The 20,741-nt window shown below is 53.6% G+C and overlaps 9 protein-coding genes across 9 annotated transcripts; 6 read left to right on the plus strand and 3 right to left on the minus strand.

Annotated features, from left to right (window-relative positions):
* Positions 1-436: 436 nt before the first annotated feature.
* G647_05689 (uncharacterized protein) lies at positions 437-2,932 on the minus strand (the record flags this gene model as incomplete). The annotated part of the gene is made up of 1 exon (XM_008730015.1): positions 437-2,932. The coding sequence occupies one exon, from the start codon at positions 2,930-2,932 to the stop codon at positions 437-439; it is 2,496 nt and encodes an 831-aa protein (XP_008728237.1).
* Positions 2,933-3,281: 349 nt separating this feature from the next.
* On the minus strand, positions 3,282-4,337 carry G647_05690 (uncharacterized protein; the record flags this gene model as incomplete). Its single annotated transcript, XM_008730016.1, has 2 exons — positions 3,282-3,788; positions 3,837-4,337. The coding sequence occupies 2 exons, from the start codon at positions 4,335-4,337 to the stop codon at positions 3,282-3,284; spliced, it is 1,008 nt and encodes a 335-aa protein (XP_008728238.1).
* A 687-nt stretch (positions 4,338-5,024) lies between these two features.
* G647_05691 (uncharacterized protein) lies at positions 5,025-6,280 on the plus strand (the record flags this gene model as incomplete). The annotated part of the gene is made up of 2 exons (XM_008730017.1): positions 5,025-5,084; positions 5,144-6,280. The coding sequence occupies 2 exons, from the start codon at positions 5,025-5,027 to the stop codon at positions 6,278-6,280; spliced, it is 1,197 nt and encodes a 398-aa protein (XP_008728239.1).
* Positions 6,281-6,617: 337 nt separating this feature from the next.
* G647_05692 (uncharacterized protein) lies at positions 6,618-7,589 on the plus strand (the record flags this gene model as incomplete). The annotated part of the gene is made up of 2 exons (XM_008730018.1): positions 6,618-7,043; positions 7,098-7,589. The coding sequence occupies 2 exons, from the start codon at positions 6,618-6,620 to the stop codon at positions 7,587-7,589; spliced, it is 918 nt and encodes a 305-aa protein (XP_008728240.1).
* Positions 7,590-9,418: 1,829 nt separating this feature from the next.
* Positions 9,419-11,584, plus strand: G647_05693 (uncharacterized protein; the record flags this gene model as incomplete). The annotated part of the gene is made up of 1 exon (XM_008730019.1): positions 9,419-11,584. The coding sequence occupies one exon, from the start codon at positions 9,419-9,421 to the stop codon at positions 11,582-11,584; it is 2,166 nt and encodes a 721-aa protein (XP_008728241.1).
* An 818-nt stretch (positions 11,585-12,402) lies between these two features.
* G647_05694 (uncharacterized protein) lies at positions 12,403-13,666 on the minus strand (the record flags this gene model as incomplete). The annotated part of the gene is made up of 2 exons (XM_008730020.1): positions 12,403-12,481; positions 12,558-13,666. 2 exons carry the CDS (start codon positions 13,664-13,666, stop codon positions 12,403-12,405), a joined length of 1,188 nt encoding a protein of 395 aa, XP_008728242.1.
* A 640-nt stretch (positions 13,667-14,306) lies between these two features.
* Positions 14,307-15,220, plus strand: G647_05695 (uncharacterized protein; the record flags this gene model as incomplete). The annotated part of the gene is made up of 2 exons (XM_008730021.1): positions 14,307-14,816; positions 14,870-15,220. 2 exons carry the CDS (start codon positions 14,307-14,309, stop codon positions 15,218-15,220), a joined length of 861 nt encoding a protein of 286 aa, XP_008728243.1.
* Positions 15,221-15,866: 646 nt separating this feature from the next.
* G647_05696 (uncharacterized protein) lies at positions 15,867-17,033 on the plus strand (the record flags this gene model as incomplete). Its single annotated transcript, XM_008730022.1, has 1 exon — positions 15,867-17,033. One exon carries the CDS (start codon positions 15,867-15,869, stop codon positions 17,031-17,033), a length of 1,167 nt encoding a protein of 388 aa, XP_008728244.1.
* A 1,212-nt stretch (positions 17,034-18,245) lies between these two features.
* On the plus strand, positions 18,246-20,162 carry G647_05697 (uncharacterized protein; the record flags this gene model as incomplete). The annotated part of the gene is made up of 2 exons (XM_008730023.1): positions 18,246-19,208; positions 19,272-20,162. 2 exons carry the CDS (start codon positions 18,246-18,248, stop codon positions 20,160-20,162), a joined length of 1,854 nt encoding a protein of 617 aa, XP_008728245.1.
* Positions 20,163-20,741: the final 579 nt, after the last annotated feature.

The following is a 20,741-nucleotide window of genomic DNA, read 5'->3' on the forward strand; positions in this document are numbered from 1 at the left end:
ATAGAATGTAGTGATTTGAGTGGAGTTGGGCGGGTGATGCCCTACTTACCGTACTCCGTGCATAGCTACAATTCATCCATAACATCCCGCGATGCCGGCTAGTAACCCATCAATCAGCCAACCCCGACCCTGCAGGCACAGTAAGATCAAAACATAATTACTGGCATACTGGTCGAAACGACCACCGATGTACAAATCCTGATCTCAATCAAGTGTGTGACTTAACGTCAGACGTACCTCGCGCTGGCCGACTGGCTGAATGTACGTATCATTCAGGTATCTCTAGACGGCGTGGATTGACGACGAAGAACACTTGGGAGAACTCCATCGGTATGTAAACACCGAGGGACCGCCCCATGTTACAGGAGGAAATAAGAGACAATGCAGCGTGCGCACCAACATGACAGCTCAAACGTGATTTATTTTCATAGCTGGACTACCCTTCTGGATCTGATCCGTCGTCCACGTCACTGGGTTTCTCGAGATGCCCGGAGCTGATGCCACTACCGCTGCCACTGCCACCGCCCTCCTGGATCCCAGTGACGAGCACTTGACTCAGCTCGGCTTGAATCTCGGCCCGTCGTCGCTCCCATTCCGGTACCATGGAGAGCTTCTCTTTCAATTCGCCAATCTCCTTCTCCACGCCCGATTTCTCCTCTTCCGTGCCGATGCGCACCATTTCCCAATCATACCCTTCCTCTCCGAGACCGAGAATCAAATTAAAGGTGTGATGTCTTCTCAAACTCGCACGGGTGGAGAGCGTGATGACTGTGATTCCCTTCTCCTTGCACCGTTCGTACAGCAGACCTTCAACGTCGGACGACACAGCCGAGGTGCCTTCGTCCAGGAACGCGTATTTCGGTTCGTGGTAGAACAATCGCGCGAGACCCATGCGCTGTTTTTCACCTCCACTGAGGACATCCTTCCATTCCTTGCGCGTATCCCATCCGCCTTCACGAGCAAGCAGATGTCCGAGCTTGGCTTCCTCGAGGATCCGCTCCAGCTCGCTGTCACGACGGTTGTTCTCTTGCATGTCCATTTCTGTGTGCGGGTAGATGACTTGGTCTCTGAGCGTGCCGATGCTGAGGTACGGTCTCTGCGGTAAGAACATGATTCCGTCTTGCCCGTTGTTGCGAGGTCGTGACACCAGGCCCCGGTACACAGGCCACAAGCCTCCCACGATACGGGATATGGCTGACTTGCCCACGCCATTGGAGCCGGAGATGAGCAAATGCTCGCCGCTGCGGACGTGGAAGGAGAGGGATTCGATGAGATCTTCTCCGCCGTACGGCCACAGGCTTGGTGCCACCACGGGGACATCTTCCAGTCTTACGCCATCAAAACCATAATGTATGGTCCCCTGGACGTCTGCGAGCGAGTAGAGCTCGATCCTTTGTGACGCACGGCGGTGATGGGGACCGTACGCATTAGCGTGGACCCGGTGGAGGGTGGAGATCAGCTGGTAGACGCGAGATGTATAGCCGGCCAACTCAGACAGGTCTTTGATGCTGTACATCATCCTGCCGCCAGCGTCAGCCAAAGACAGCATAAGCCGCTTATTGGTTGTAAACTCCTTCATGTGGGAGCCCGAGCGGCTTGACTCGGAAACTTCTGTGCCAGCACCAGCTGTCGCCTCGAGAATGCTGTTCAACCCTGCCCAGGCGGGTAGATAGACAGGTATCGACGTGATGACGTAGCCAAACGCTGACCACGAGTACTTCAAGATGAAATCTTCCAGCATGTTGTATCTCACTTTGACGTTGTAGATGCCTTCCATCCAACTCCGAAGCTCCTTGAAAGACCTGTCCAGGTAGACCTTTTCGACATCGGCGCCGCCGTAAAAGGCGACTTCTTCTGCATTGGCTATCAATCTCGAATGCAAACCCCGGAACTCGCCTTCCTTTTTCCCTTCAACGGCCTTCAATTTTCCGAATGGAGGAGAGAGTCTGCGGAGCATGGTGGCAGTGCCAAAATAGTTGACCAGCAGACCGGTCAGCGCCAGTGGACCTAATGAGCGGTATAATTGGTAGTTGAATACAAAGATGTCGACAAGCGGTTTTCCGAGGGAAGAGTATAGCGAGGCTGCGGCTGTGCAGAATAGCGTCAAATCCTGGGTGATAAACTGGTCTGCACCTTCTACTCCCCCATCCAAGTTCGAAAGTTTATAGTAGGTAAGATTTGAGTTCAGATACAAGTCGTGGATGTAGCGCGTCAGCCTCGTGCGAAATGCGATGGAAATCTTGGACTGTAGGAACTTGATGGTCGCATTGGTGTAGGAGGCCAATGTCCCGATGGACAACCATCTCAACAGGCCCAGCAGGAACTGCTTTCCATGGCCGCCTACTAGGTCCCGGACAATCGCACCGTCGAGCCTCGCCACCAGCAGAGACAAGTACGTCCGCAATATCAGAAAGAGCGCATGGCTCAGCAGCAACGCTGTCTCCTTACTTCGAAATCTTGGAATCATGATATTGGCGAGACTGAGGAATTGGTGGAGGAAGGCCAGATTCAGGCCGGGCTTGGTTTGAGCTGGCGGAGGACCATACGCCGGCGTAGATGTGCCGCTGCTGAGCCGCGTCACTCGTGGAGGGGTCAAGAATAGCCGCCGGTGGGCGTCGAAAGTGGTAGGACGGACGGGATGAATAACCACTCTGGATGTGGTGTCGCCCTTGGGCACATATATGATACGCTCTCCTGCCTTTCCTCTTAGACCACTGTTCTTTCGCACCAACGCACGGCCCCGCGCCTTCTCTTTCGAGCGCGCCCGCCACCATTTGAAGCCGCCATAGCTGGATGACAGGATCGAGAGAACCAGGGCGGCTGTTCCAGCGAGTTTGACAGACCTAGGCGTTCGGTGGATGTGAGAGCGGAATAGGTTACGGTAGTGGCTGTACAGCACCATCAAAGGGTCCTCCTTCGAGTGAACCGCCATTGTGACCGTGATGGAGCTGCCGGCTTCATCTGGAAGGAGATTGAGGTTTCATGGTGTATTGGTGCGCAAGAGGTGCTCCCTTCGGCGAACGATGACAGTATCGCAAGCACCGTGACATGTGTGAATGGCCGAGTTGAAGTCCGGAGAATGACGACGGCGACTGCGAGTCCGAGTTCGACGGCGCGCATGTGAAAGAAATGCCGAGGTTTCCTGCTGCGAGTCATATGGACATCAGTAGCAGCAAATCGCCATGTGCCCGCTTCACCGTAGTCGGGCCCAAGTTCAGTCGCTCTAATTACAGTAACACGTCCTGGACGTGCATGGTCTATGTATGTCTCGTTCCAGATATCTATAAATGTCCGTTCAACTTGTCCTTCTGCTCTGCTATCGGTGTCAAAAGCGTGCCCTTATCGACCGCGCTTTGTAAATTCTGTAGGACCAGTAATTCCATTTCCCTCTGCGTCTCATACGTGTTGGTGCCAATGTGCGGCACAATGAACACCCGGTCGTTCTTCAGCAAGCCCTCTTCCACCTTGGGCTCTTCTTCAAACACGTCCAACCCGGCCGAGGCAACCTTCCCGCTGTCCAGTGCTGACACAAGATCCTTCTCGTTGATCAAGGCTCCTCGGGCTGTGTTGACAATAACAACCCCGTCCTTCATCTTTGCAAATTCAGGTGCAGAGATGATATGCCGTGTCTTCGCATTCAGCGCAAGGTTCAGGCTAAGAACATCGGATTGTGCCAGCAGCTCGTCAAAGCTGAGATATGTTGCGTCGCCTTCGAGCTCCTCGGACAGCCTCGATCGGTTGTGATAAACAATCTTCATCCCAAACGCCCGTGCTCGATGTGCCATTGCCTGCGCGCGTCAGTTCGTTCGTCACATGCTCCGGGAGACATATCGTACTCGCCCAATGCCACCCATTCCCAGAATTCCCAGTGTCTTGCCCTTGGGGTCATGCCCGAGCTGTGTGTTTCCCCGCCATTTGCCCTCTCTGATGGCGACCAATGGCACCCAGGCAAGTCTCAGGGCACCCAGCATCAAGAAGAGGCCAATATCGGCAGTGGCGTCGTCGACCGCGATTGGCGTACTAGAGATCTTGAGCCCTCTTTTTGTGCATGCGGCAACATCGATGTTGTCATATCCAGCGCCGTTGTGACAAATGTATTTCAGAGATGCCGGTAGCACAGAGACGAGTTCGTCGTTGAAGAGGCCCGTGACCGACGTGGACATGTTCGAGCGGTAGAGCGCAACCACATCGTCGTATTTGCCGCTCTGGCAATTGGAGAGGAACTGTTCCCGTGTGCCCTTGCGGAACTCTTTCAGATTGTATTTCGAGCCTAATTCCTCCCACTCTTTATTCGTGTGTGTCAGTCCCCCGATCAGGAGGACAGTGGGTTTCGTCATGATGCTACGAAACCTGGTGGCTGCCGAAGTCTGGTAACGAGCGGGTGATACAGTTCTTGATGACACGGTTGGAAAGGAACGCGTGAGGCTGGAACAAGAGAATCGAGCAAACATAACCAGGAACAGAACTCACACAGGGACTGCCACCACTCATTACCAGGTTGCGGGATATATTTCCCCATCATCGCGACCGTGGGCCGCGACTCGTACGGGCACCGTCGGCCTTTGAACTGCGAAAACCGCAATCGCAACTGCGAGGGGAAAGAGATTCTTGACACTCCGCACCAATTGCCGCCTACAAACCCCCACCAGGTTGACTCCCCACGGCTTTGCAGCCACCTTGACGGCTCGAGGGTAGGAGTGCGCCTGTGGATCGCCGAGTTTTACCTGAAAGAGCCGCTCCACGGTCGGAGAAGGGTCCGTACCACGAAGGCAGGGAAAGTATCAGCCACTGGGTCGAGCAGGTCAAATCATCCCGTTTGTCAATGATAATACTCCTGTGAAGGACTGGTCTGGCTGCAAGCAATTCACGGTACATGATTCAAATCATAGCGTACTACTACATCACGCAAGTGGAACAGGAACAAAAGGCATCGGCAGACCTTTCGGCACGACGGGCATCGCAATCGGAGAAGAAAGAGCGTACAACACACATTCAGTTACACAGCACTGTGGCAAGTTGACACGATGACGACGACTCAGACGGTGCAAGCATTGGTGCTGCATGGCGCGAAAGACCTTCGGCTGGTGAGAAGAACGCATCCATGCCATGTCAATCAAGAGACTGACAGACTCTTGCCGGACAGGAGACAAGACAACCTCCTGCTATACGACCCGAAGAGGTACATATAGCAGTGAAAGCCACGGGCATATGCGGTTCAGATCTGCATTACTACAGCCACGGCCGTAATGGAAACTTTGTCATCCAGGCACCGCTGGTTCTCGGCCACGAAGCATCGGGCGTCGTGACCGCCGTGCCAGAACTCGCGAATAGTGCCACAAATGGTGCATTTTCGTTTCCAACTCTGAAAGTAGGCGACAGGGTAGCCATGGAGGTCGGCCTTCCCTGTCGAGCATGCAATCTGTGCTCGATTGGCAGATACAATTTGTGTCCAAAGCTCACATTTAGGTCCTCCGCAAAGACTTTCCCGCATGCAGATGGCACGCTGCAGTCGCTGATCTCACAACCGGCCAGCATGTGCCATCACTTACCCGACAATGTCACTTTCGAGCAAGGCGCCCTCGTCGAGCCTCTGGCTGTTTCGTTACATGCATTGAACAGAAGTCAGAATGCAGGGTCCGGGGTCGGAGTACCTTTGGTCGGCTCAACGGCTTTGGTCCTTGGTGCGGGCGCTGTGGGAATGTTGACAGCTGCTGCGTTGTCAGTCGCTGGTGTTTCTGAGATTGTGATTGCAGACATTGATGCACCTAGATTGAAGATCGCTGCAGGATTGGGCGGGGGTCGATTCAAGCTAAAGACGTTTCTTCTTCCTAGAAAATCACCTGCACCAACAATTGAGGAGACATTGGCTGGTGCTCAAGAGCTTGCGGCGGAAGTGGGCAAATCGGCAGGACTGGAGTCTGGATTTGATCGAGTATTTGAATGCACGGGTGTCCCTTCATGCGTGCAGCTAGGTATCTTTGCGACAACAGCGGGCGGAAAGCTAGTGCTGGTCGGAATGGGCACCCCGACACAGACCCTTCCTCTAGGAGCGGCTGCGCTGAGGGAAGTCGACATCATTGGTGTTTTCCGATACGCCAACTGCTATCCGGCCGCTATCGCGCTGTTCGCTGGTGGCAAGCTAGACGGGGTCGCAGAAGATCTTGTCACTCACCGGGTTGCGCTCGCCGACGGAGAGAAAGCATTTAGATTGGCATTGAATCAAGCAAAGGAAGGCGAGGATGAAGGGAGGGTACCGGTGAAGGTTGTTATCACTTCGTGATGTGAGAAACCCTTTGTTGCCTGCACCTGTGTCGACTCCGCGCAATGCCTCAAGTGCGCTGTAATTACTCCGTACTCTCTGTGTGATGGGATAGCAAAGGGAGACGAGTCACCCTCGAGTCACACCTGCAGTCACCCAACCGTAGCACCAGTCGAGCGCCGGTACCAAACTGCGGAGTGACGTCACCAAAGCGCATCGCCCCGTCGCGTCGGAGTTCAAACTGTGTTCGGCTGTTTCCTGCGCCCCAGGTAGCCTGAGAGTTGCCCTGTCAGTTAATACAGACTATACAGTGCTGATCTCAACTATTTTCAACCGCAGTATCTACTCACCCATCGAGATGTCTGTGCGAAAGATATTGGTTTCGGGGGCAACGGGCAAGCAAGGCGGAGCTGTTGTCAAAGCCCTGCTCGCAAATCCTCCACCGTTCGACTACGAGATCCTCGCCCTCACCCGTAAGACTACCTCGAATTCAGCCAAAACCCTATCATCCAATCCCAAAGTCAGCCTGATTGAAGGCGACTTGGAGGATTGTGCAGCGATATTTCAGAAGGCCGGCGGTGTTGGTGCCGTATGGGGCGTGTTCTGTGTGACCATCCCCAACCTCAAGAGCAAGGTCGAGGGCCTGGAAACCGAGCAGGGTATTAGATTGGTCGATGCGGCCATCGAAAACAATGTCAAGCACTTTGTCTACACCTCAGTCGACCGTGGGGGAGCCGACAAGTCTGAGGTCAACGCTACTTACGTTCCACATTTTGTATCTAAAGTATGTGCAGATTCTACGACTTGAAAGACACATGCACGGGCTTACCCTCTCCAGTACAAAGTTGAGAAGCATCTCAAAGAAGTGTCTCATACCTCAGGCATGACATATACCATTCTGAGGCCCACGGCATTCATGGACAACCTCAAACCAAATCTTGGAGGACGAATCTTCGCGGCGACATGGCACACCCTAGGCGATAAACCTCTTCAATTGGTCGCCGTCAAGGACATTGGTGTTTTCGCAGCCTTAGCATTCGCCAAGTCCGACACGGGCGACTACAGAAATACGGCGATCAGCCTGGCTGGCTGCGACCTCACCCAGGCACAGGCAGAAGAGATATTTTGGAAAGTGTTGGGTCGGCCAATGCCACGCACATACGACTTCGTCAGCCACCTCCTCCTCTATATGATAACCGAAGTCGGAACGATGTTCAAGTGGTTCAAAGAGGAAGGATACGGTGCGGATCTGGCCCAATGTCGGAGGTTGAACGAGAACATGCTTGATTTCGAGGGATATCTGCGAGAGGAGAGTGGTTTCAAGCGATAAGTTGTGGAGGGCGGCCATGTTGGTCGCAATCATGGTCCTCTACCAGTCGTGGCGTTGGAGTGCTTGGAAACGTATATCCATAGGAGCGTCAATATCTCATCTCGATTTTAATTGACCAGCATTGGTTTGGAGCATGTAGGTCAGTAATGGGGCTGGCGACCTGCAATCTAAATACCTTGGCACCATTACCGGCTTGTCTACGTCATCATTCGAGATTCGAGAGGGCTGGACGAGGGTCTCTTCGAGTTCCGCGCGGAGCTTAAGCTCGTCGCTCGGATGAGGAGTGTATCACCAACTAAATGGGCCCGACACGCCCTCAAGGCGCCAGCTGCGCTTTGTCGGAATTGCTCGCAACTGTCTAACTGTCCGAGCTCAACATTGATTGCGTACTTATGCATTAGATCCGAGCATGCTGCAGCAAGATAGGTGCTTCTACGCTCGAGGGCGGGCCCAAGTGCAAAAGGCGAGGCCGGCAACGATGCGGGCGAGATGGACACGCGAAGCTGCAGCAAGAAGAGCCTTGGGGGCAATGATTGGCTGGGAGGTCCAGCACTCATTTTAGCGAAGCGCTAGGACCGAATTGAAACACACGCTAACGTTTGAAGGGACTCCACTTCCAAGTCTCCGCCCCTTTCTTTGGGCTTCACTTTGTCCTCTCTTCTCTCTCACTGCTTGGGAGGTCGAGATTGAGAGGGGTCACAAGGACTTCCTTGTTTGTTGCACCAACGTCCAGGATATCGCGCAACGGCTGGGAAGATGCTCGTACTCGCGCTCGATGATCGCGCGGCATGGATGTCGCTGACCATGTCACTTCCAGCCTCACATGAACTTGAAGCTCGGATATGGTCACATTGTTCAAAAGAGAAGTTCGAATGGTGAACAATACACAATACTGACAGCTTGCAGGCCGAGGCCCCTCTCCACAAAGCTTTATCACCTTATCACGAGATCGACGAAATGTTCCGCACCAACCGAGTCACTATCTGGCACCCTGGCACGCCACGCGAAAATCAAGCTCCTGAAACACCATCTCCTTCGCCTACTGGACACGAAGAGACCCTTTGCTCTGCATGATGGCCCTGCAGGCAGTCAAGTATTGGCTATTCGTTGCCACACCATTGAACAGGCTGCGGCAACCATCCACAATGTTAAGGTTCTTCTCTATCCTATAGACGGCAAAGGCCGTGTCTCTCCCGCAGGTTTCTCCCCAGAATGGGATCTATCTTCATGGATCAGGGCTCCATCCGTTCGAACCGCTCCATCGCCCCTTGCGCTTAGATGTCGATCGGGTTTCCCATAACCATGCTCCACTCGCTCATCTGCTGGTCTGAAGCTCTTGACCCGTGGACGGCGCTCAGTCACTTTTTCTGCCTGACCCTCGGGTGTCCGCTGACCACGAACCGCAGGTGAAGTCGCTCGCTTGTCGTCCAGCCGTTCCTTACCATTGTTCACACGACCAAGCAACAACAATGCTTGTGCAAGCATTGTAGGACACTCTTTGTTCTCCCGGGTCAATGTGATCAATCGTCACTCTTTTGTATCTCACTCTCTTTGTTTGTTCTTTGACAATCCTTGCGCTCCGACTGAGTCGTTCACTTCCTTCGCTTTGCGACCTTCGACAAGTGTCGAACAAACCTATCCTTTCAGACACAGATACTCAGCGAGTACATTCGGTCTCTCCCAAAGAGTTAGATCTACGACCACCGCTTTCCTACGAATACCCAACAGCTGTACGACTCATCTTGCTGGTCAAGTCGACAACTATACACTTCTCTGGCCAGAAGCCGGTTTTCTCAAGCCCCGATTTCTACGAATCTTCAAAGTTCACCATGCCGATCAAATCGATTCTGAGCAGCGCCCTCATCGGGTTGATTGCTTCAGCACCACTCGCATTGGCGCACACTTGGGTTGAACAATTGATGGTTATCGCACCGAATGGCACCTTGGTTGGCGAACCAGGTTTCCCTCGTGGCAATGTCTTGCGCGGTACTCCCGGGTTTGGCGATCCTACCATGGTCAACCTCATCCCACCGGATGGCCGCACTATCAACCAGATCTTACCCTCTGACCTCATGTGCAAGTCATCCCAAACTTCTCAGACCCAGACGGATGGTTCTCCCAGACTACAGGCCTCTCCTGGAGATGCTGTTGCGTTGCGATTTCAAGAGAATGGCCATGTCACCCTGCCAGACAACCAACCTGGCAAGCCAAAAAATCGTGGCACAGTCTACGTCTATGGCACCAGTCGACCTAGCGCTGACGACTCTTTTCTCGCCATCCACCGTGTCTGGACTCCGGATGGAACAGGTGGTGATGGTCGTGGTCGCCTTCTCTCCACCCGCAACTTTGACGATGGGCAATGCTACCAGACCAATGGCGGTGCAATTTCCCAACAACGTCAACAACAATTCAGCCATCCATTTGGTATGGTGATGGGCAATGATCTCTGGTGCCAACAAGATATCCAACTTCCAGCCGACATGGCCACCGGTCAACCATACACTCTCTATTGGGTGTGGGATTGGCCCACCATGCCGGGCACTCCTGGATTCCCAAATGGGAAGCAGGAAATTTACACGACTTGCATGGATATTGATATTGTTGGTGACTCTGGCATTGTTCCCGTCTCCAAAGCACAAGTCAACTTTGCGCAAGGTCAGCCGTACGACCTTGCTGCTGTGCCCGATCAGATGTCCGACATTGCCAACCCAACTGCAGTCACAGGTCAGACCATCCCTTTCTCGAACGTTGTTACTACCTTTCTCACGCGCACCGTTTCCTCACCAATAACCACAACTCCATCGCTGACCGTTTCGTCCCCTACAGGTTCTACGATTGCTTTCTCTGCCTCGGCTACCGGTCCAGCTGCTGGTGGTGCAAGCGAAGCTAGTATCTTTGCTGCCACTGCGTCCGACACAGCCATTCCCGGATTCTTGTCCGTCCACACAGGCTCGACCGCCGGCCCAGGCCTCGAGACGCAGACCTTCACTGTCATTCCCATCGGCGTAACCGCTGATTCGTCTCAACCTACTGGCGACGCCAATGGAAACGGCCGGGGTGGCCGCGGTGGTGACAACAATAGTATGTGGTCCCTCCTCCCTGCTTTCATGAAGTCACTCTTGAAGTGGTTCAAGAAAGCCTCTGCTAACTCTCTCAACTCATCAGGACCACAAGTGACAGGAGCACCCAATGCAGTCGCCAACGCTCAACAAGTCGCCACCTTTACTGAGTACGAATCAGTCACTGAAACTCTCCTGCAGACTGTGTACGTGACCAAGTACACCAAGCGTGATGCAGGTGAGTCATATCCCGCCGCTCCTACTGTTGCGTCCGATGGTTTTTCTTCCCCTGCAACTTCACCCTTCTCCCGCACCCGCCCTTGGGCCCACCTGAACTTCACTCGTTCTGCCGGGCCGCCGCCGTGGCTCGGTGGCGACTCAGCTTCACGGACTCGGCGACCTCATGATCGACCTACAGGATGGCCACAGGGGAATCACAGCAGCAGCGGACAAGATCATGGTGACAAGGACTATACAACCACGTCAACCGGCCAGACCACCGTCACAGTCCAAAGCATTGTCAGCTTGACGACTTACATGCCATCTGCTCCTTCGTCTGCTGCTGCTGCTGCTGTTACTACTGCTGTCGATCCCAAAGCCATCGCTGTCTCACCGTTCCCAGCCCTCCCGACCATCGAGTCCGTGTCATCCACCTCCACGTTCACATACACAGCCACCATCACAGTCATCCCCACCACTTCCACATCCACTTTGTCTTTCCCTGCTCCAGCACCAGTCCCATCATCGTCATCATCGTCTGAGCAGCAGCAGCCGCAGTCACTAACAGTCATCCTAATTCCAGACCCAGCCGCAACTCCCGCCCCCGAACCGGCATCAACAATCCACGCTGCTTTCCGCCTTAGAGCACGAAATCCCTTCGTCGTTCTCGGCTGGATGTCAGCAGAGGATGCGAAGACGACGTCAACCGTCTCATGATTGATATTGAGGAATGAGATGTGGAAAGCGAGGAGCTGTATGGACTGTACCGTGCCGTTCCAGATGGACAGATTGAATTGGCCAGACAGACAGGTCTCGTCAACACACGACGAGATGGAGCTGCGCCGCAGGCTGGCTGGCTGGCTGGCTGGCTGGCTGCTCTGCCAAACAAGTCACGGTGGTGCGACGCGACGCGACGTTACTGGACTGGACTGGACGAGATGATCTTCATTCACGATCTACATACATAACAGATACGCCACACATATGACCAGATATGAAGCTTGCACATTCAAGTACGAGTAGGTATTCGCATTTGCGTGAGTCACGTATGGTGACTGCGAATGAACTTTAACGTACTTTTATTACTCTGTACAGGAGTTCTTGCCACTTTTTCTGCTCTCTGCTTTCTACTTTGATTCCCACTTTGTTCCTCATCTCCGTGGATTTCCTTGCTCAAATATATAGTTCCATTCCTTACGTATTTACTCGTGTGCTCAGCACGAAATACGAAGCTTGTGGCGGATGTATTAGCATTAGGTATTTACTTCGCCGTGGGCAACCGGAGAGGTATGCATGCCGCGGGTTTGTGCGTCTCTGCGTCCCTGCGTCCCTGTGGTATCTCCTTGCTGCCTGAAAAAGGGATTGGTATAGATAGACTGCCTGTTCACAATCCTGGTCACCCGTAGCGCCACCCTCGAACATCGAATCTACCATCCAATTGCAAGGTCTCATCCGCTCCTTATGCCGCTTTCTATCGCTCCAAAAACAGTATGGTACAAGTACAACTGAGGGAAAAGTTGTTCCGTGGCTCGCCCTCACGAAGATTTGATGGGCTTTGCGTATTTCAGCTCCGTCCCCCAGATGTAATCCCAGAATTTGGATGTTACGCCAAAACTAAAAGTAGTCGATCGGTCAGCCATTTCTTCCATTTGCCCAAATGGTTCAGGGTACCTAATTATGGTGTGCTTACCCGAGTTCAAAGTCTTGGTAATGATGTGCGAGATGGTATTTCTTCAACTCGCGCACAAAAGCCGGCAATTGATGATGGTGCAACCAGTAGTGCGTGCAGTCGTAGCAGATGTATCCGAATATGCCACCGGAGAACACCGTGATGGCGGCGTACCAATTGTACCAGAAGACCGCGTGCGCGAGCTTGTAGAATGGTGTGGCCAGGACGAGGAACAGCGTCGGGGGCATTACCAATCGGTATTTGTCCATGGGAAGGTAGTGGTGGATGCCGTGGAGGAGGAAATGTAGCGTCAAGAAGACCGGGTGATCGGGCAGGTAATAGTCAAGGTGGAATAAGAACCGATGCAGAAGATATTCGACCAATGTCCACAGGAAGAGTCCCAGGCACCAATATCCGACTCCCTCGGCCGTGTATGTGAGATTGGTGATGCCCAGATACGATCCGTATATAACAGGTGGCAGCCACAGAGATGGTACGACATACCAGGCCGTCTTGCTCAAGGGTTCAAGGAAGTTCCCAAACAGTGGCGCGGAATCACCGCCTTTGTAGTGTCGCGGTCGATGGATCTGCTGGAGGTAAAACTCCTTCGAGAACTTGCTGAACAGCATTTGTGGGAAGAGCGGTCTGTTTAGGTCCAAAAACTTGTGCGTTTTCCAATCTTGATTTAAATCCGTCTCTTTTGAGAGATCCTCTTCCGAGGACATGCCTGTGGATGCGTACAGTGGCCGGGATGGTAGACCGTCGGTGTCGACACCGTGGGCTTTCAGCTGCTCATTGCCTGCTTGTGTGGCTGGTAACGGGACAATCTGGTCAGGGCGTGAAGCATCAACTGCGGTCTTCAAGACCGGCTCCGTAGGCATGAAGCCGACGAGGCTTTCGTCTAGAATTTCGTACGCAGTTTCGGTGTGGAAATGCGACACCTCGTCTTCCATGATGGCTTTAACATCTTTCCCGGCGAATTCCAGTATCAGCTCACCACCACCCGGGTGGTCGTCAATGAAATCGGTCACATCGAAGACTTTCTCGCCTATCGTGACATAGCACGACTCCTTATTGTTATGCTGCTCCACCTCGGCGCGGGTGATGGTAGGGAGCGTTCGGCCAGGCATGGTGAACCGTACTTTGGCGGGAGTGAGGACAACAAGTGGCCACAGGATCGACAGCGCAAACAGGAATGACGCCTAGGACAGGATGAGGAACCCGAACCTCAGCATTGGGAGCAAGCGACGACGCTGACAGATCGCTGGGTTTATGTTTCGTTCGATTTTGCCTCGTCGTGATTTCGCTCTGCATGTCATGCAACAAACTGCAATTTTTAGGGGGCTTCCCAGGCACCTAAGCGTGTCTTCAGCGCCCAATCGCGGGCATTTCGAGGGACCCAGAATGCCGGTGCCTTCCGCAGCCGGTGGCCAGAAGTCACCAAAGTCACTCCACATGTGACGCCAATCTTCGTACTAACGTACCACTTAGTAGCCCGTACTTGTGCACTACGTGTGCTCTTGGTCCTCCTTACTCATATAATTACCTAATGCGGAGTCTACGGCGAACCACACGGATCTCATGCATGGATGAAATCTCGAGGCAGCCAACGGAGGCAACAGTCCGATCTTGCTCTCCTACATCCTTCTGCCCAGTTTCAAGTGCGACAAATTGGCGACGAAGAAATTCATTCCTTTTCTGAGGCCTGTGATATATCCGTCCTCTTTCGTTATGAAGCGGAAATTGCGGGCTGAGCCTTCAGACGCGAGTATGGCGCCGACGAGTGGCGCCCCGACAGCTGCAAAAGAGAAAGACATCGACCATGATGATCTCTGTCCCATTTGCCATCTGCTCCTATACAAGCCCGTCCGCACAAGATGCAGCCATACAATGTGCGAATCTTGTATGGCCCAATGGGCAGATGTATCAATCTCCTCCCAGTTGGCTCATGTGGGCTTGGATGACGAGGCTACGGTCTTCCTTCCTCACGAAGTTGAAACGCGCTGTCCGATGTGCCGGACATCCACCAACTCCGTACCTGATCCAACTCGGGAGAGGGCTCTTCAGCGTGACTATCCTTCATCCTACCAGGCACGAGAGGTCGAGTCCAAAGCAGGCGAGGAGGACGACTTTGGCTCAACCGTCGAGACCTTGACCGTCTACATCGGGAATGAACACACAGAGATCAGAGCTGCCGAAGGGTCCAACAACAAGCATCAGTGGAAGTTCTTCGTCCGCCCTTCACGAAATGACCTGATTGAAGAGATCCAAATCTTTCTGGTAAGTCCGCATGTCCGTTTCCGCAAACTGAGCTCGCCAACTTGTGATGTTAGCACCCGACTTTCAGAAACCCCATTATTGTGCTTGACAGACCACCCTACGCCGTTACACGGCTAGGATGGGGCTACTTCACGATATATGCGAATGTCATTTTGAAGGCCGGTTATAGCTGGCTTAGTTCCGACGCCGAAGACACCCGTGATGGTGCTCCGAAAGGGAAGTTACCCTTGGAATGGCAGTTAGATTTCACCGGCCGTGGATCTCAAGGGCGGCTGAGGCTGAAAGTGAAAAAGGAGAAAGAAGGCCAAGAAGTCGAAGACGCAGAACAGAGGGAACAGATCCAGCGACTTTGGGCAAGGCAGCGAGAGACGGATCCCGATTACGCGGATCCTGATGAAGGTTGAAAACGGCTGAGGTACACCATGTCAGGTCAGGGTGACTCTGCACGAAACTTCCCTCCTTGGGTGTATTCAGCATTTGGAACAATGCAATGTTCACGGCGTCGGCGACCAACAAAGACAGGACTTTGAAACCTTGGTCAGTCTCGCCTCCTTCAGCCCATGTTATCTTTGTCGAACCTGGCAACCCTTGTCCGCGTCTTTGTTCTTTATGAGTCCAAGTGCTCTTATGCCTGCTTTTGATATACGCGACTGACCCTCGGGCTGCGACTCGTTTTGCCACAACTAGCATCAGATCTGACGTCTTCTATCATCACAACCTTACAGTTGACAGGATTTCTCTTTCTTTGCCTATTCTGCATGTCTTTCATATCCAGGAATTCAGAACTACCACAAGACGATACAGTGTTGGCGTTGTAAGCGACCGGAGTAGACCACAATCGATATTCGTCGTCCCCGGATCGCAGGATAGCAATAACGCCACAGCGCTCCTTCAGAAGGTACAACCACTCGTCCTCGCACATCCTCATTACGGAACTCCGCTGAGTCTATGCAACATACACAATCGTGCCCTGCGCTTGGGCACATTCCAGGCAAGTCCTCCTGCCCTCCTTTTCTCGACGCAATCAACGAGCAAGGAGCACAGTTCCACATGTTCGACGATCCCGAAAAGAGGCTCATCGTCCAGCGAATTAACCTCGTTGATGCAATCTATTCCCGCTGCACCGCGCTCGCTGCGGACGCTAGGATCTTACGACTCGCTTCCCTCGCGTCGCGTATCGTAGCCTCCGGCCACATCAAGCATGACGAAGACGGCACTCGCGTCAGAGTGGCAGTACCAGCAGTGATTGAATTTGGAGAAAACCGTCGCGCCGCACTGAACCGTGGCAACAAGCGCTGGCTAGTGAGCAAAAGAGGTCAGTACACATCCCCTTATGTCAGCGATAAGGAGCAAGAACCTCGGCTTCTTTTGCGAGAACGACAGAAGTCTCGTTTTATGGCTGGAGTCGAGAAGGCGAACAAGTATGCCGACGAGTTTGGCCACGACTTCATCTACGAACCTGCCAGTCTAAATGAGGTTGAGCAACAGCTTGAACGTGGCCGTACCACGAAGCGTACGCATCCCGGCGCGTTCCATCGGGGGAAAGTGATCGATGCATTGACCATGCTGCGCAATTCCTATCCGGTCGAGTACGACGCTGCGCTCTTGGAAGACCAAGTGACCGAACGAAAGAGGGTCAACAAGAAGGTCAAAGCCGCCAAGGTAAGAACGCCGATGCCGTCGCCGACCACACCTCCCCAGAGTTCGCCCCCAAAGCGCTTGTCCATCCATTCAAATGCCAGCGATGCATCTTTCGCATCATTTGTTTCCGCAGACACATTCAGTGTCGGCGCGAGACGCGTCAGGAGGAAAGCCAGCAAGGTCGCTTCCGCTGTGCGGAAAGTCGCCTCGAAGGTCCCCGGCTTGCGATGCCTCAAACGCACGAAGGACCTCCCACAGGGATTTGCCTTTGCTAAATCCGGCGATGATCTTTCGACGAATAGCCAGACTGAGCGACACGTCAACGCCTCCCATGAGAAGTTGGACGAAGCGAGTCAGTGGATGGGTGGGCTTGAGGCCGAGGCGGAGAGCACACAAGAAGCGCCCTCCGTGGCTGAACTTGCTGCACGGTCGATCTTGCATGGCCATGATGCACTTCCGTACCCAAGAAGAGGGTTTACCATCGACGCAGGAGTTGTTCTACCCGTGAAGCCGACGCCTGCCCCTGTCCTTCTGGTGGATCCAGGCAGCGACCACGATCTATCAATTCAGTTTTAGTTGGTGCTCTTCATGTACCTTGTGCTTTTAAGCCGACGTGGGCCCTCAGGTGGCTTCTGTTCGCTGGCCTCGTAGCAGTACCAGGAGCTTGTGTACCAAGTTCTCGTGAGACGCGCTCATTTCTTGCTCACCCATCCGCTCAATTTCTGCAGGCGTAGCAGGGAATCCAGCAACGGTAGCATCAGTCAAGGGGTTAAGGAGCGGCAAAAGAGGGTTCGTTCGGTCCGTAAGATGAAATTTTGAACTCGAGCTGCAATGCTGTTATTGCTATAGAATTAGTGTAGAAATATAAAATGTAAGGGCAATGCGTACCTTGCGGTCATCATCGTAGCGTACGAAGTCTTGACGAAGAGCCTGAAAAGAGCCTCTGAATCTCTGTCTCATTTGCTGATTGCTTGTCCGCATCCCTGTCTTGTTTGGCGACTGCGAATGGGGATGGTGATTGTTCCGAAATGGTGGGGTGGCAGCGGGGGAAGATAACCGCTCGCGAAGTCCGGGTAGTGGGGCGCACTTCCTAGGCTGCGAGGAAAGAGGACCCCTAAAGGCGGCGGCACTCTACCACCAAATTTGGCGGTATATTTCCCACAACTTGCACTAACCTGCCACGTCTTCATTATTCCGTCGTGACTGTACTCCGTACCTCGTACTGTAGAATTCAGCCGCGGAGTCTCGGAGACGAAGGCATCAGCCCCCGCATTTGATGTGGACATCAAATTCGCTGCTGCAACGTCCTGCGGCACTCTCTTCCGTACTGTACATCAACCAGCTGTCCTGCTTCACGGATGTTCGGGAGCGGAAGTCCTGTAGCAGGGTCCGTGTCAACGAGTTATCCTGCGACTCTCAGTGTTGTCCAGCTATGGTCGACCGCTTGAAGTTCCTGGTCAGTTCCGTCCGAGGCCCGATTGAAGCTCGCAGCATCGTCACTTGGTGACACGTTTCATCCCGTGTGAGTGTTGTTCCTGCATTTACACAGACGGTAGGCATAATTCTGAAGTGTTCCTGCATGAAGATCTGGAGTTCTCCTCACCGGGCAGTCGCCTGAATACAGAAAGGGAAGGTTGCTTTTTGAGCATTGCTTGATCGTCGAGATGGAGAAGATCGACATCAGTTCCTCTTTATACCTCACGTCCCTGCCCGCTCAAGAGGCGAATCGTCCGGCCCTTTGCATTTTGGATGTTGGGTTTTTGGATGGGCCGAGCAGAATACTTCAAGATGTCGACGCTTATGCTCTCCATCCTCCTGGCGACGCTTCGTCTCAACCTCGTCGTTGCACAGTCCATCCGAAACCTCGGCGTCTCATGCATTGCCAGTGCTCAAGAATGTGGCCCACGAGGTGGCATCGGCGACGGCGCTCATCCAGTCTTGATTCCTCAGTCCTTTATCACAGATGCCCTGGTTCCCTTGGCACCAAACAGCACACGTCAACTGACACCTGGCCCTGCACCCGTTCGTCTCCTAGCATCTCCAGTTGCCACGGCATCGTGTCCACCACGCCGAAATGTCGTCATCGACACCGCCAATGGCGCTCAGCAGGAGATGGTCGGCTTTGGACATGCATGGACCGACAGTGCTACCTCCGTTTTCAGCACGCTTGACAATGCCACCCTTGCTAGAGTTCTTGACGACCTCTTTGGTCAAAACGGCAACAACATGGGCTTCATGCGTCACACTATCGGCTCTTCAGACCTGTCCGGTGAACAATACACGTACAACGACAATGGGCCCAGCTTCAACGAGGGTGAGCCCGATCTCGACCTATCCCACTTCAGTCTTGGCCCGTACGGCACGGCTCAAGCGGAGTTCATTGGCAGAATGGGCTCTATCAAGGGTGACGTCTTCCTGTTTGGTTCACCATGGTCGTATCCTGGATGGACGAAATACAACGATCTCTTTATTGCTCCCAACCTCAATGTCAACGGTGGAGGAAGCTATAACATTCTCAATAACAGCTTCAATCCAGCGTACATCCCACAGATGGTCGGGTACTTTTCCAAGTATGTCGATGCCTTTCGTGACTTGGGGGTCCAAGTGAATGGCATCACGCCGATGAATGAGCCATTGAACTACCAGGGCGGGTATCCGTGTATGTTTCTTGATCCAGTGGACGCAGCGAGCTTGATCGCCCAGGGCCTGGGCCAGGCAATGCACGATCGGGGCGTTATCATCATGGCATATGTAAGTCCGCGTCTGATCTCATCTGTGTGCCCACAGCTTGTTAAATAGCTTACTTGCCACCAGGACCACAATACCGATCAGCCAGTATATCCCGCTCGGGTCATTCAAGGAACTGGTGGTGAGGGTGGCCTAACAGACGCTGCGGCGTGGCACTGTTACGCTGGCCCGGTCGCAAATTACAGTGTCATGGACGACTTCCATTATGCTTTCCCAAACACCTTGCAGTTCATGACGGAGTGTTCCAATTACCTGCCTCAGTCAGGGAGCTGGAACTTCGAGGTGGCCTCGAATTTCATCCCGCCCGTGACACACGGTGCTTCGGCGGCTGCCATGTGGGTCATGGCGACGGATGAGAACTATGGACCACATTCACCTTACGGCGGATGTGCCGGTTGCTTGGGAAGTGTCGTTGTCAACTCATCAAGTCAATACACACTCACCAATGACTATTACATGGTCGGGCAGTTCTCACGGTTTGTCCGCCGCGGCAGCGTGAATTACCGCGTCCTGGGCAACGGGAACGAAGGCGATGCTAGAGGGGACAACCAGTTCTACACCATGGCTGTACGCAACCCGGACTCCAGCTGGGCGGTTATCTTCATGAACAATATCGGCAGTGATCAGGATATTGTTGTCTCCTTCAGCGGCAGCGAGAATGACGTTTGGCAAGGGACTGTACCCAATGCCACGGTGGTCACATGGTTGCTCCCTGCTCAAGGTGTTGGTACCCCTGCTGCGCCTTTCAGCAATGGGACAAGTGGCACAACAGCATTCGGCACTGGAGTTGGAGTGGTATGTCCGACAATAGCCAGCTCTTCAATGTCTAGCGCCACCTCTTCCACGAGCACAAGCACTCTCCAGCCAGTTCCAGATACGACACATACCATCCGCTCATCTGAACCTACAGGCACTGGTGACACCACTGAGGGACGAAAGATGCCTCGAGCCAAATAAGGAGCCCGACGAAAATATGGTACTCGAAGCTGACCAGCGATTGACATGTATCCAGCAGCTTGAGCAGCTGCATCACCTCAGCATGTGTTTTGTGAGCGAGCATACCTGGTAGAATAACCAGATAACATGGTTTGTGGAATGTATCCGGAGACTCTCGGTTGATCTGCCGATGTACGGTGGAGGAGATGGGCCTGCATGCAAGAAATGCCCGGCGCTACATAGGTACCTACCTAGTACGAGGTACGAGTATGTGCGCTTTATGGAGTACCCAGTACTGTGTGTATCGGCTCCCCCGGGCCCCCACAGGCCCCTCAGCCCCTCCAAGGCGCCCCTGCTGGGTGCCTGGCGGGCAGTCGGCGCTTCTTCCAGCGAGCCGGGCGCTGCACTGAGGCCACGGCACATCTGTAGACACCGGGCTCGCTCCACGCTGGATTATTCGCATCTTCTCCCAGCCATTCCTCCCGAGTCTGCATCGGATGCGATGGTCGAAGAAGCTCTGACTATGCGTTTGATCCCGAATTGTGGACTCGATGATCTGGAGCCATCGTCGACGCCTGACGCCCGAGATGACCGATGACC

This window comes from Cladophialophora carrionii (genome assembly GCF_000365165.1).
Source record: "Cladophialophora carrionii CBS 160.54 unplaced genomic scaffold supercont1.4, whole genome shotgun sequence".
Classification (NCBI taxonomy): Eukaryota; Fungi; Ascomycota; class Eurotiomycetes; order Chaetothyriales; family Herpotrichiellaceae; genus Cladophialophora; species Cladophialophora carrionii.